We start from the raw sequence: 14,876 nt of genomic DNA on the forward strand, positions 1-14,876 counted from the left end.
ATTATGTTGGCTAACCCCAAAGATAATTGCAGTCATTATGATCCCACCTCCTCCGCACCAGCTCTGCCTCTGAGCTTATGTACCTGTATGAGAGGTGATTTGTTGCTATTGCCACTTGTGTTAAAGCCTATGCATTTGTTTCCATGGTGACTGAACAATATGAGGTCAGCTTAATATACTGCAGGAAAGAGTTGTCATTTGTTTTGATTTTTATGATTACAAAGCAATAATTCATGCTAAAGGAAACATTGCCCTGTGTGATAGGATTTTATTTCTGCATGGTATTCTGCAAGTGTTCCCTTTGATACATATGCATCTTGTTATGTATTGAAAAACATTTTAAAATTCATGTTTTTGTAACTGTTTCTGGGCACTGTTATCTTCCTGTTTCTTCTCTCCTGAAGATGGTGACTCCTTGCTGAAACAATATTCAGTGGACAACATATGCCCTTTAGTGTCATTTCCCAGCACTCGTTTGTCATGTCTTAACTTGACAATGAGTGGCAGCAAGGTACTCTATTGGTGTTTCTGATTTGCAAGTCATTAATTAACACAATAATTGGAAATGCCAAATCTTCTGACCACAAGTAGCCTGACTGATGCGCTGTCTGTCACTCCATCAGGGCTTTTGTGATGGAGAAGGAATCTATAAGTATACACTGTTCTCTTTACGTACACTTCAAAGAAGCATTTGCCAAAATGTTTGGACAACATAATTAAATCAGCTGTCAAACAACACCATTGGCACTGCTTTGCTGTCTGGGGACAAACCTAATCAGATGTGTTGCATATGCAGATTAAAATATGATCCTGCATGCCTATCCTCTAATTGAGAACTTTGGATCACCCCATAAACCATGAAAGTGAAAATCAAGGAGTTGTTCCTAAAGCTATAAGTTTGGACTAATCCTTTCATAGATATACTTTTTAAAGTACTATTAGTTATTCCCATTTTATACAGGTTGTGTCCTTTTTTTTAACTTAACAGGGGTCGTACAGTGGCTCAGTGGTTAGGTTGCTGCCTCATAGAGTCAGGGACCTGGATTCAATTTCATTCTCGGGCAACTGTGCAAACTCCACACAGCCAGTCGCACCATGTCTGTGCAATTTTCCTCTAGATGCTTTGGTTTCCTCCCACAATCCAGGAATGTGCAAGTTAGGTGGATTGGCCTTGCTAAATTGTCCATATTATCCAGGGATGTGCAGGCTAGGTGCATTAGCCATGGGAAATGCAGATTTGGGGTACGTCAGGGGAAGATGCTTTTTGAAGGGTCGGTGTGGACTCAATGGGCAGAATAGCCTGCTTCTATTGTAGGGATTCTATGAATTAATAATATAGGAATTTTTAGAAAATCAATGGATGCGATTTGATGTAGAGAACGGGGAGAGCTGATGGGATTGTTGTGTTGCTTCTCTTTTGTTTGGGAATACCGGCTCCACTAAATGCCAATGAAGGATCTAACATGAAAATTAGAGCTTAGACCACTCAGAAATTATACCAGGAGGCACCTGTCCATTTCAGATGGAGTTAAGGTGGCTGCTGCTGGTCATGTACTCACCCTAGGTCCAGGATCATCAAACAACACAGGGATGACAGGGATTACACTGGAAAATGAGAGATTGGCAGTAAGGGTGGGGAATGGCACTCAGTTAAAATCCCTCTTTCCAATTCCATAAGGTCTGCTTTTTGTGTTTCTTGCACGGTGAATCCTTCACTAGATGAGTATTCAGCTGAAAGCTGTCCATACCACAATTTAAATAATATCACCGCCCATAGGGGGTACAATAAATTTTACCTCATTTGTTTTCTCAGAATTTGCTATTTTGGTTGAATTACCAAATAAGGATTTGGGATCCTTCCTGTAATACTTCGCATCAGAGTAATTCGTGGAGCTCATTCAATAGTTTTTTGAAAGGATTAGGATTTTCGTTTCTTTAAGCATTTTGATTGTCACTTCAGTCCAGAATCTAATTAATTCAAGAAACACTGGAAGATTTGGTTTATGTGCACTAAGCTGTGAAATTGGCCTGGCACCTACCAAATTAATACTACCAAGAAATCCAAATCACTTCCAGGCTTGGACCTCATGAATACTTTGTTGAGGAGCAGAAATTTTTGAGTGGACAAACAATTGTAAGCCGAGTTACTTAGGGAGGAAAACTGACCAGTTACCCCAATGGGGGTGTCTCATTTGAGGAGAGGCTGTAGGAAAGTATAGAAGGGAATGAAGTGCGGCAGTCCTATCCTTTTAAGGTCTGCTAGTTAAATCTTTCAGTAGCTGGAGAAGTGGTGATATGGGCCTTGTGGTAATAACTGGACAATGACCTTGCAGTGATCTGTTGATGTTGGAATTGCTCCATGTAATTTTTATAATAATATAGTGTTGACTAGATGATGGTACATTGTGTCAAATACAATGGTTCTCTTTTCTCCCTTTTCTCTAAAACATTACTTGTCATTTTATTTCTGACAGTGTAACAGAGGAGGACAATGATAGTATCTGCTGTTACACCTTTGATGCCATGCAAACGGAAACAGATGGTACGTTTGCATTTTGACTAATTATCTAATTAATGAAGCTTAGACTAATATCACCTTTCACTTATAATAGACTTGTGCAATCCATTTTGGAATTGGAATGGTAGTACTTGATCCACATGTTCAGGGTGAGTGGATGCTATATTGCAATTATATAAAACTTTGATTAGATTACATTCAATTCCGGGTGGAAAGGAAATGAAACAAGTACAGTGCAGGTTCGTCAGAATCAGGCCTGGATGCAAGAGTTAAATTTATGAGAATGGGTTATTTTGACTCAACTTGTATTTTTTTGAGTATCAAAGAATGAAGATGATCTAATTGAGGCATGTAGGATGACTAAAGCAATTGATAGATTTGATAGATGTCCCCTGTAAAGGGGAACATAAGATTAGAGTTAGACCACCCGAGTATGATCTCAAGATGCGTTTATTTTACACAAAAGGCCAGGGATTTGGGCCAATGGAAAATTTCAATTTTGAACTTTTCAGATTTTTATTAGACAAAATTATTAAAAGTGATGGGACAAAGATATGCAGATGAAGTTAAGATTCCACTCACCCATGATCTGATCAAATGGTGGAATAGGCAGTGGGTCTGAAATAGTCTTCACTAAGTTTCTGTGTTTCTAGTGTCAAATCGGCTGTGCAATATTGACAAGCTATTCATTAATGTTAATGTTGTGAACCAGATGAATATCAGGACAGAATCTCTCATGGACCACCATCCATACATTCATCTTCATCATCACATCAATCTGAAGCTTTAGATTCATGTGAATTAGACCATATGGACTCCATATTCAGAAAGTTCTCTTTGGAAAGGTATGAGTAAATAAATAATGAATTCTAATGTGTTCTGAGTAGCATTGCTCCACTTTGAATATACAGATCTTTGTTTTCCCATCATTTTTTCCTACATATTTGTGCTTTGTGCATTCCTTGGAACTGTAATTAATGCCTATGCAATAAGAAATACATTCCAAGTCACATTCTTCTGGAATAAGGATCTCACTCTCTGACCTGTTAACTAATTTGTTTTATATATTTCAAATCTTTCTGAATAACTTACTAGAGCTATGAGATAATAATGCAGTATAAGCTCTGGGGCCTTTGGGATGAAATATGTCTTTAATGAGACTTGTGAAAGAATTAGGAACAATGGACAAGGAGAATGAATTTGTCAAATCAGGTGCAGAGAAAGGAAGGGATTAGGTGAGAATATAAACAGAAAGGAGAAAACCATTTAAAGTTTGAATTTTGACATGTTAAAAATCACCAAAAGCTATTTCCCACCAGAGCAATGAGACTCTAAAGTTTAAATGCTCAATTCAGCATCAAGGAGGTTAATTGGGAGTCAATCAAAGACTATTGTTCACTACAGAACTTAACCTATTACAAAAAGTGAGTATACGTAAATCCAGCAATTTCTTAAAAAGCTTGAGGAATGAAGATTGGGATGTCAGTTCCAAAAGCAAGGCATTTCTATTTCCACCACTGGCATTTCACCAGTTAGGGATGGGGTGGGAGGGGTTGGTGCTAGATGGTCCATCTATTCTTAGACCAGTTGAGGTCCTTGACTATTCAAGTAAGTGCCATTTTGCCTCTGCCTGCCACCACTAGCATTTTACCAGCAACAGGGCTGTGGTAATGAGAGGATTCCACTTCTACCTGCTTCAACCCCTCAGCTCCCCATAGAGGTTGCACTCTTCTGACCTCACAACTGTTGACCACATGCCAGGTGGGGGAAATTGTCTGAGTGACCCTAGCAAGTTGACCTCATATACCTGTGTCCTACAGCCTCCTGCTTTGTTGTTGGTAAATCTTTTGTTGCAATTCCAGCAGTGGTCACTGCTCCCAGGTGATCTAAAGCTCTCATCCAATTGGTCAACACTGTAATGGTGGCTGATTATCTCTTCAATAAATGGGATCCCTGACATTTAGTCAGCTAATTGCTTGGTGCACGTAAAATTGGGTCAGGCCTCCCATAAACAACCAAGGTAGGGTTTCTACTAACTTTACAGACAGTGGAAAAGGTCACCACTACTGTGTAATATCCTTGCTTCTGCGTGGCAACATTAGGCTTTGCTGTAAATAAACAATGCATGCTCTATACAGCACCCTTTGGGTGAGGCAGTAAATTGTCAGCCGAATACCAACTTTCACAAGACAGTATGTGAAAGAAAATCAGATGAGGAGTCAAATAGGTTGCCGATTTGCTACCTCATGTTTTTTATATAGCGAGTAAAATCTATGAATTTTAATGGGAAGCAGCAATAGAGATTGTAATTTTATTCAATCATAAGCTGTTCTGTATACACTTGTCACATTTGTATTAGTTAGCAGGCTCACACATGAGAAACTTGGAGAACACTGAACATTCTGGCTACATTTCAATCATAGATTGGTTACAGTCATAATGAGTCTAGATTAGAGTGGTGCTGGAAAAGCACAGCAGGTCAGACAGCATCCGAGGAGCAGAAAAATCGATGTTTCGGGCAAAAGCCCTTCATCAGGAATAGAGGCAGGGTGCCTGCAGAGTGGAGAGATAAATGAGAGGTGGGTGGGGAGAAAGTAGCATAGAGTACAATAGGTGAACGGGGGTGGGGATGGAGGTGATAGGTCAGAGAGGAGGGTGGGGGAAGGTAGCAAAGAGTACAGTGGGTGAATGGGGTGGGGATGAAGGTGATAGGTCAGAGAGGGGGTGGAGTGGATAGGTGGGAAGGAAGATAGGCAGGTAGGACAGGTCATGAGGGCGGTGCTGAGCTGGAAGGTTGCAGCTGGGGTGAGGTGGGGGAAGGGGAAATGAGGAAACTGGTGAAATCCACATTGATGCCATGGGGTTGAAGTGTTCCGAGGCGGAAGATGAGGCGTTCTTCCTCCAGGCTCAGGTGGTGAGGGAGCGGCGGTGGAGGAGGCCCAGTACCTGCATGTCCTCGACAGAGTGGGAGGGGGAGTTGAAATGTTGGACCACAGGTGGGGTTGATTGGTGGGGGGGCCCCGGAGATGTTCCCTAAAGCACTCTGCTAGGAGGTGTCCAGTCTCTCCAATGTAGAGGAGAATGCATCGGGAGCAACGGATAAAATAAATGATATTGGATGATGTGCAGGTAAAACTTTGATGAATGTGGAAGGCTCCTTTGGGGCCTTGGATGGATGTGAGGGAGGAGGTGTGGGCACATGTTTTGCAATTTCTGCAGTGGCAGGGGAGGGTGCCAGGAAGAGAGGGTGGGTTGTTGGGGGGCGTGGGCCTGACCAGGTAGTCACAGAGAGAACGGTCTTTGCGGAAAGCGGAAATGGATGGGGAGGGAAATATATCCCTGGTGGTGGGGTCCGTTTGGAGATGGCGGAAATGTCGGCAGATAATGTGGTTTATGCGAAGGTTGGTAGGGTGGAAGGTGAGCACCAGGGGGGTTCTGTCTTTCTACGGTTGGAGGGGTGGGGTTTGAGGGCGGAGGTGCGGGATGTGGATGAGATGCGTTGGAGGGCATCTTTAACCACGTGGGAAGGGAAATTGTGGTCTCTAAAGAAGGAGGCCATCTGGTGTGTTCTGTGGTGGAACTAATACTCCTGGGAGCAGATACGCAGAGGCAGAGGAATTGGGAATATGGGATGGCATTTTTGTAGGAGGTAGGGTGGGAAGAGGTATAATCCAGGTAGCTGAAGGAGTCGGTGGGTTTGTAAAAAATGTCAGTGGCAAGTCGGTCGTCATTAATGGAGATGGCGAGGTCCGGGAAGGGGAAGGAGGTGTCATAGATGGTCCAGGTGAATTTAAGGTTGGAGTGGAATGTGTTGGTGAAGTTGATGAATTGCTCAACCTCCTCGCGGGAGCACAAGGTGGCGCCAATGCAGTCATCAATGTGGCGGAGGAAGAGGTGGAGAGTGGTGCCAGTGTAACTACGGAAGATGGACTGTTCTACGTAGCCAACAAAGAGACAGGCATAGCTGGAGCCTATACGGGTGCCCATGGCTACCCCTTTGGTCTGGAGGAAGTGGGAGGATTTGAAGGAGAAATTGTTAAGGGTGAGGACAAGTTCAACCAAACGAATGAGAGTGTCGGTGGAAGGGTACTGTGGGGATGGCAGAAGAGGAAGAAACAGAGGGCTTGGAGGCCCTGGTCATGGTGGATGGAGGTGTAGAGGGATTGGATATCCATGGTGAAGATGAGGCCAGGGAAACGGAACTCTTGGAGGAGGTGGAGGGCGTGGATGGTGCCTCGAACGTACGTGGGGAGTTCCTGGACTAGGGGGGATAGGACAGTGTCAAGGTAGATAGAAATTAGTGCGGTGGGGCAGGAGCATGCTGAGACAATGGGTCAGCCGGGGTGGTCAGGCTTGTGAATCTTGGGAAGGAGGTAGAATCGGGTGGTGTGGGGTTCCCAGATTATGAGGTTGGAAGCTGTGGGTGAGAGATCTCCTGAGGTGATGAGGTTCTGTATGGTCTGGGAGATGACTGTTTGGTGATGGGGGGGTGGGGTCTTCGAGTTGGTGTGTGGCTTTCGTGGTGAAGAGGTCAGTGCGCCAAACTACCACTGCACCCCCTTTATCTGCTGGTTTGATGGTGAGGGAGGGAGTGGAGGGCTGCTCATTATGAGGATGAGAGATTGGAGTGGGGGATGGGGGGGTAGACCGGTTGAGGCGGTTAATGTCTCGGCGGCAGTTGGAAATGAAGAGATCAAGGGCAGGTAATAGGCCAGCATCTGCAGTCCTTGTTTCTACCTACAGCTCACAATGAGGTCATTTGACCTGTTTACAAGAACAATTCAACTGGTTCCATTCCCACACTTTCCCACACCTTTCCCTGTAAGGTTACATTTTTTTCTCTCAGATGCTTGGTTAAATGCCTTTGAAAGCTGTGAATAAACCTGTCTCTGCCATGCTGTCAGATGGTGAAACTAGATCCTTACTACACATTGTCTAGACAGGTTTTTTGTTGTGTTTTGTTGTTTCTTTTGCCAAATACCTTTAGTCAATGTCCTCTAGTTTTTGACCATTTTGCCAGTAGGAACTATTTCTTTCTATCTACTTGATCTAAAGCCCTCACCATCATGAAGACCGCTATGCAACACTCCAAGAGGTACAAATGATTAGCACCCTGATTTTTTCAAAATATTTTTATGTCTAGACCTTTTCGTCCATCTGTAACCTCTGCCACCCAAATCAGTAACCCTTTGAAACATATGCTGCACACAACACTCAACGGGGACAACCTGGTTACCGAAGTCTGTCTCGTCGGTGGAAATGAAAGAGGCCTTTTCATTCAATCAGTTCAGTCTGGTTCTGCTGCCGAGAAGGCAGGGCTGAAGGAAGGACACCAACTGATTTTGGTAAGATTCGTCATGCTGAGCCATCTAGGAAAAAAGCAAGATTTGATAATTGCTGTTCAATGTTGTTCTAGTAACTGCTATAGGAAAAGGAAATTGACTGATATAAATGCTAATTCGAACCAGTGTCAATATTGGGAACATTAACTGTGTCTGTCCAAAATGGAAATTGTGAGTGCATTTTTGAAAACTATATAGATAATCAAGTGTCTGCCTGATTGAAAACCCCAAGAAGCAATCTGAGATCTCTGACAAAGTGCAAGTGGTTATTCTCATGCTATTGCATCCTTATTGATAGATACATGATGATGTGGGATTGATTGTAAACAGCCTGGTAACAGATACAAATCGCTGACCATTTTACAAGCAAATGTAAATTGAAACAAGTCAATTATATGACAAGAAAACTGACAATGCTGCGATTTGTATAATAAACATTGGAGGTTTTTTTATCCAGATACAATTCCGATTTTGGAACAAACTTAAATCATCAGATCCTATTGCCTAAAAGATGTTCAAACTCTGTCCATATTAGAACATGCAAGTGCCAGACTTGGTTTGTAGTAAGTACATTTGTCTCGGAGTCTGAGTTTTGTCATCCAATAATTTGAGTATCTGTTCTTGGCTGACACTTCAGCACAGTGCTAAAGAATTCTGCATTGCAAAAAGTGCTGTCCTTTGAATGTGCAAGTACAGGAGTATTGTTGTGTATTTAAAGGAGCAAGTGGTTTTTGGGATAACCTAGTCAAAATTCGACCCTCAAGCAACAATATATCACTGCTCTATTTATGTGATCGTGTTGTACACCAACTGAGGCAAACAACAGACACAAGATTTTAAAAATACAGAAATGGCTTGGGGACATTGTAAGGATGTGAAAGATACTAAGCAAATGAAGATTTTTATTTACGTGATAAGGAAGACATTTCAATGCAATATCCTTGCAAGCCTCACAGAAAAGTCCATTCAATTTGAACTTTTATTCAGTTTTTGATATCGTGTCTAGCCCATTATTGTTTCTTCACTATAGCAAAAGAAATGCAGGGAGAAATGAGAAGAATTTCTTTCATACTGCAACCTGGAATGTGTTGCAGAAAAGGTGAAAGCAGATACAACAATATCAAAATGGAAATTAATTTATTCTTGAAAAGATAAATTTTCCCAGCTATAGATAAATAACAGGGAAATGATTCTATATTATTATCCCAGTGCATTGAAAAATGGGACTATGAAATAGCCAATCTAGTTCATTTCAATAATTTGTCCTCTTTTTAGTTGTACAAAGGAAATGTATATGGCAGGAAGACCTACTGGTTAGGTCCTGGACTTCTTAAAATATTAGCCTGTGTTTTATCACTCGTACTCGTGCAATGCTATTGCCGATCCAGCTTGCCATCAATCTGCCAACAGTATCTTTATTCACTGCATTCATAAGTAAACAGCTTCATGTCCACCAACTTACATAGAATAGCATGTACTACAAAAAAAAGTCATCAGCCCAACTGTCCCACCCCAGATTTTATGCTCTGTACAAGCCACTTCCTATCCCACTTCACCTTTATCTACTAGTTCCTTCCTCGATGTTTATCTAACTTCAACTATTTACATTTGTGCTACTTGTCTCAATCAATCCATGTGATAATAAGTTTCACATTATGACAGGGTTCTGGATAATGTGTTTTCTCCTGAATTTCATAGAGATTGTTTATTACTCTTTTCTATTTCTCGCTCCTAATTTTGGACTCCCTGTTTCCCTGTAAAGGATATGACATTCATCAGTTTGTTGATTTTCTTCTTTCTTAGGTTGAGACTGTATTATTACAGAGTTTGTGATTAGGTCAGTCATGGCCATTGTGTTTATTACATCCCCACCTTTAAAATTCTGAGCATCCCAATTAGATATCTAAAGTCCTTCTTTCAGTGTAAACATTTGTATTTCAGCGATGGTGTTCTATAACATGAACACTTATCTGCAGCTCACTTTAAAATTATTAATTATAAGGGAATTAACCTTTAACGAATGTCCCTAATCATTTAGGAATTTATAAAGTGGCCTTAATCTTGAGTGACAGCTTATAAGACAGGAAAGGCGATATGCTTCTTTTAAATTCTATGGCTGAAAATCTATTCTGTGGAATTAAACTTCCATTTCAAAGCAGACTTAACATCCAACTTGCTAGTCTTGAGGGACAAAAGACCCCCAAGGGATATTATTGCAAACGCCCCTAATTACTTATGCCATGGCACTAGTAGATCACATTGTCTTTGCAGACGTTGGTGAAGAAGGTGTTTGCCTTCATTGGTCAAAGCATTGAGTATAGGATTTCGGAGGTCATGTTGTGGCTGTGCAGGACATTTGTTAAGCCACCGTTTCTTACAATTGTGAATTCCACAACCACCTGATGAAGGAGCAACACTCCGAAAGCTAGTGCTTCTAATTAAACCTGTTGGACTATAACCTGGTGTTGTGTGATTTTTAACTGTGTTCAATTCTGGTCACCCTTCTATAGGAAGAATGTTGTTTTACTTGATAGAGTGCAGAAAGGATTTCCAAGGATGTTGCCAGTACTGGAGGGTTTGAGCTATTAGAAGAGGCTGAATAAACTAGGGCTATTTTCTCTCTAGCATCGGAGGCTGAGGAGTGACTTTATCGAGGTTTATAAAATCATAAGGGGCACGGATAGGGGAAATAGGCAAGGTCATTTTCACGGGGTAGGAGAAGTTCAAAACTAGAGGATGTAGTTTATGGTGAAGGGGGAAAACATTTAAAAGGGATCTGAGGGGTAACTTTTTACAGAGTAGTGCGGACATGAAACAAGCTGGCAGAGGAAGTGGTGGAGGGTGGTACAATTACCATATTTAGAAAGTATTTGGATAGGTACATGAATAGGAAGGATTTAGAGGGAAATGGTCCAAATACTCAAAAATGGAACTAGCTCAGGTTGAGATTTCTGATTGGCTTGGGCGAGTTGGACCAAAGGGTCTGTTTCTGTGCTGTGTGATTCTGTGACCCCGCTCAAATGAAGTACAGCTAATGCTGTCAGATTTTCTTTTGAGGTAGGCTAAAAATTGATTCTGGTCCATTTTCTGGTGCAGGGTATACAGTTCATGACCTGTCCATGCCTACTACCTTTGAGAGAGGCTGTGCATAAACTTGATGCTGCCTTCTCATTTACCGAATTGTAGGGTTATAACTGGTGGAGCCTGAGGGCTGATGGCTGCCTGAACATTCATAAGGGAGCCAAGCAGCATATATAGAGGCCACATAGTTCAGACAATCTGTTCCTGTCAAAGGTAGCCTGTTCTTCTTTGCAGCGAACTGCATTCAACAGAAAAAGCTGTTGCAGCTGACTGTTTGGATCATCACTGGCTTCATACAGGCACTGCATAATGAGAACACCAGGGAAGAGAGAGGGCTTAGATCCGTAGCAATGTTACAGCACAGGAAGAGGCCATTCAGCCCATTGCATCTATCCAGCTGAGTAAACGAGCCACCCTTTCTAATCCCAACTTGTTGCACTTGGTCATAGCCTTCCAGGTTACAGTACTTAAGATCAAAATCCCTTTTAAATGAATTGAGGGTTTCTGTCTTAACCACCAAATTGGGCAGTGAATCTGGATAAAAACTTTTACCCTGTTCTGGATGAAAAGACTTTTTCTCGCGTCCTCTCTAATCCTTCTACCAGTTACGTTGTCTGTGTCCTCCCATCCCCGTAACTGACCACTCTGTGAGGGGAAGCACGTGCAGTTTTCCAGTCTATCTGAGCACTTCATAATTTTTTTACATCTCAATTAATTCACTCCTTAGCCTCCTCTGCTGAGAGGACGTCAACCCTGACCTATGTAAGTTTTCCTCATTGCAGTAATTTTCAAGCGCTGGCATCGTTCTTGTAAATCTCCTCTATTGTACTTGTGTCCTTCCTGTAATATGGTGACCAGAAAATTCCAGCTGTGACCTGATCAATGTCTTTTAGAATTCCACCATTACATCTCTGCTCTTATATCCAATACTTCACCCAAAGAACCCAATACTTCACCCAAAGAAGGAAAGCATCCCATATGGCTTTTTTTAACCACCTTATCTACCTGTCGTGCCATCTTCAGGGACTTGTGCACATGCATTTCAAGGGGTTCTCATTTCTTCTATATTTTCTGTATGTTGTGTACTCCCTTGTTTTGTTTGCCCTCCCCAATTGAATAACTGCAATTCTTTGGATTGAATTCCAGTTGCGTCTTTCTCTTACTCAACCAAAGCAGTAATATTTTGCTGCAGTGCACAGCCTTCCTCTCCACTATTAACTACCTGGACCATTTTTGTATTGTCTGTAAATTTCTCAATCAAGACTCCCAAGTTTAAGTCTAAATCATTAACGTATACCAGAATCAACAAGGGAGCCAAAACTGTACCCTGTCAAATGCCTTATTAAAATCCATGTAAACACATCAACTGCACTATGCGCATAAATCCTCGTTGTTACTTTCTCCAAAGAATTCAATTGTTAGTGAAACATGACCTTGCCTTAACAAAACCAAGCTGACTATCCCTGATTAATCAGTCCCTTTCCAAGAAACAATCCTATCAGTCAATATTGATTCCAATAATTTGCCCACCACCATGAACAGGCTGACCAGCCTATAATTATTTGGCTTTCCTATTTTGAATAAGGGCACGCTGTTGACTGACCTCCAGTCCTCATGTACCTTGCCTGTATCTAGTGAGGATTGGAAAATGTTCCTCAGATCATCTGCTATTTCCTCCTGGCCTTCCTTTAGCAGTCTAGAATAAAATCCATCCAGCTCTGATGATTTCAAGGAGGTACTTGCCTTCTCATGTAACTTATTTTATTTCTCCTTAATTAGAATGTCTGTGTCATCCCCCTCCTTTGTGAAGACAGAGACAACATAGAAATTTGATTAGAATTCCTACAAAGTGGATACAGGCCCTTCAGCCCGACAAGTCCACACGCCCCTTCAAAGAGTATCCTACTCACTACCCTACATTTCCCGTGACTAATGCACCTAACACACACATCCCTGAACACTATGGACAATTTAGCATGGCAAATTCTCCTAACCTGCACATCTTTGGACCATGGGAGGAAACCGGAGCACTCTGAGGAAACTCACGCAGAAGAGGGAGAACGTGCAAACTCTACACAGACAGTCGCCCAAGGCTTGAATCAAACCCATGTCCTTGGTACTGTGAGGCAGTAGTGCTAACCACTGAGCCACCGTGCCACCCCAAAATCCAGTCCACATCATCTTCATCCATGCATAAGTTACCATGCGTACCATGTATATTTCTGATAGGTCCAACCATTTCATTAATCATCCACTTAGTCTCAATGTACTTATAAAACATTTTTGGATTTTTCTTAATTATATGGGCCATTATTTTTTTTCCCCAATCTCTCTTGCTTTCCTAATTTCCTTTTCGCTTCACCTCTGTGCTTTCTAGATTTCTCCAAACCTCCTAAAATATTACTACTTTGAGATTGTCATAAATGCTGTTTTTCTACTTTATATCTGCCTCTGTATAACCAGGGTATTCTAGATTTGGCAGTACCACTTATTCTGTACTGGGCAGTTACTAAGCTCCAGTCAAAATACAAGAACATACAAATTTGTTGTTTGTGTAATCTAACAGGGAGGATTTATTCTGAAGCTGTGCACCATGTAACGTTTAACACTAGTCTGAACAAGCCTATGAGTACAGGCTGATGACTTGCTAGTGACAGGTAACTCACCTCTTAAATGGACATTGTCCCAACATAACATAGGCCAACCATAATACATAACATCACCATTGCCTTCCACTGATTTACCATAGACTTTTCTTCAAGTAACTGTGACAAATTCAGGGCAGCACGGTGGCTCAGTGGTTAGCACTGCTGCCTCACAGTGTGAGGGACCTGGGTTTGATTCCAGCCTCAGGTGACTGTGTGGAGTTTGTACATTCTCCCCATGTCTACGTGGGTTTCCTCCGGGTGCTCTGGTTTCCTCCCACAATCCAAAGATGTCCAGGTTAGGTGAATTGACCATGCGAAATTGCTCATAGTGTTCAGGATGCATTAGTCAGGGGTAAATATAGGATAATAGAGTAGGGGAATGGTTCTGGGTGGGTTACTCTTTGGAGGGTTGGTGTGGACTTGTTGGGCTGAAAAGCCTTTTTCCACACTGTAGGGATTCTATGAGTCTTCAATGAATTCAGTTCTGCCAGATTATCTCTCAAGTTTACATTTGCCTTCCGCAAATTTAGAACATTTATTCCTGTTCCAACGTTGTCCCTTTCAATAATGCTGCTAAATCAAACTTTGTTATGATCAACATCTTCAAATGGTGACTCTCTACTACTTCATCCATCTGCCGAATTTCACTTCCTGAGACTAAATTTATGAATCTACCCTCGATCATTGGGTTTATTTTAAATGCAGTTCAAGTTTTGTGCCCTTTGTGCCTTTCATTCTGTTTCTATCTCAGTTGATACTTAGGTAGTCGAAGTCCTCAACTATTTTCCCTGTTTTGTTTTCCTCAGAAATTTGCCTACATATTTGCTCCTACAACTCTTTCCCACTGATTGGAAACTTTATCGTACATACCTAGCAAAATGGGTGCCCCTTGTTTTTTTGTTTCTCAGGTCATATAATGTTATTTGATTCTTCATTTAATATATCATCCCTGCTGTAGTTGTCACTTTAACCAATAATACTATACCCCTACCTTTTTATAGTCCCTTCTCTATTTTGCCTGAAAACTCTATATCCAGGAATGTTGAGCAACCATCCTTTCCCTTCCTTGATTTTTGATTTTATTGTCACGTGTACTTGAGTACAGGAGTACAGTGAAAGGTGAATAATGTCGCCACACAAGGCAGCATTTTAGGGACAAGTACCTAAGTACAGAATCTTAAGAACAAAGTAGAAAGGAAGAAAGAAGTTAAAAGTTAAATGTTGCAGTAAGTAGAGTATAGTGTAAAACATATGAACTAAATTTACAAGTTACAGATCTTCTTAGAT

General features: G+C 41.6%; 1 protein-coding gene across 3 annotated transcripts in view; it reads left to right on the plus strand.

Moving 5' to 3' along the window:
- Positions 1-14,876, plus strand: part of card11 (caspase recruitment domain family, member 11) — a 278,081-nt gene that overhangs the window by 177,179 nt on the left and 86,026 nt on the right. For all 3 annotated transcript variants that reach the window (XM_087997712.1, XM_043711897.2, XM_043711898.2), the window contains 3 exons: positions 2,475-2,542; positions 3,231-3,363; positions 7,662-7,863. In XM_087997712.1, the coding sequence (XP_087853838.1) occupies positions 2,475-2,542; positions 3,231-3,363; positions 7,662-7,863 (403 nt within the window). The remainder of the gene's footprint in view (positions 1-2,474; positions 2,543-3,230; positions 3,364-7,661; positions 7,864-14,876) is intronic.

This window comes from Chiloscyllium plagiosum, unplaced genomic scaffold (genome assembly GCF_037043375.1).
Source record: "Chiloscyllium plagiosum isolate Xiang-an unplaced genomic scaffold, Cpla_swu_hap1 HiC_scaffold_20, whole genome shotgun sequence".
In the NCBI taxonomy this organism is placed as follows: domain Eukaryota; kingdom Metazoa; phylum Chordata; class Chondrichthyes; order Orectolobiformes; family Hemiscylliidae; genus Chiloscyllium; species Chiloscyllium plagiosum.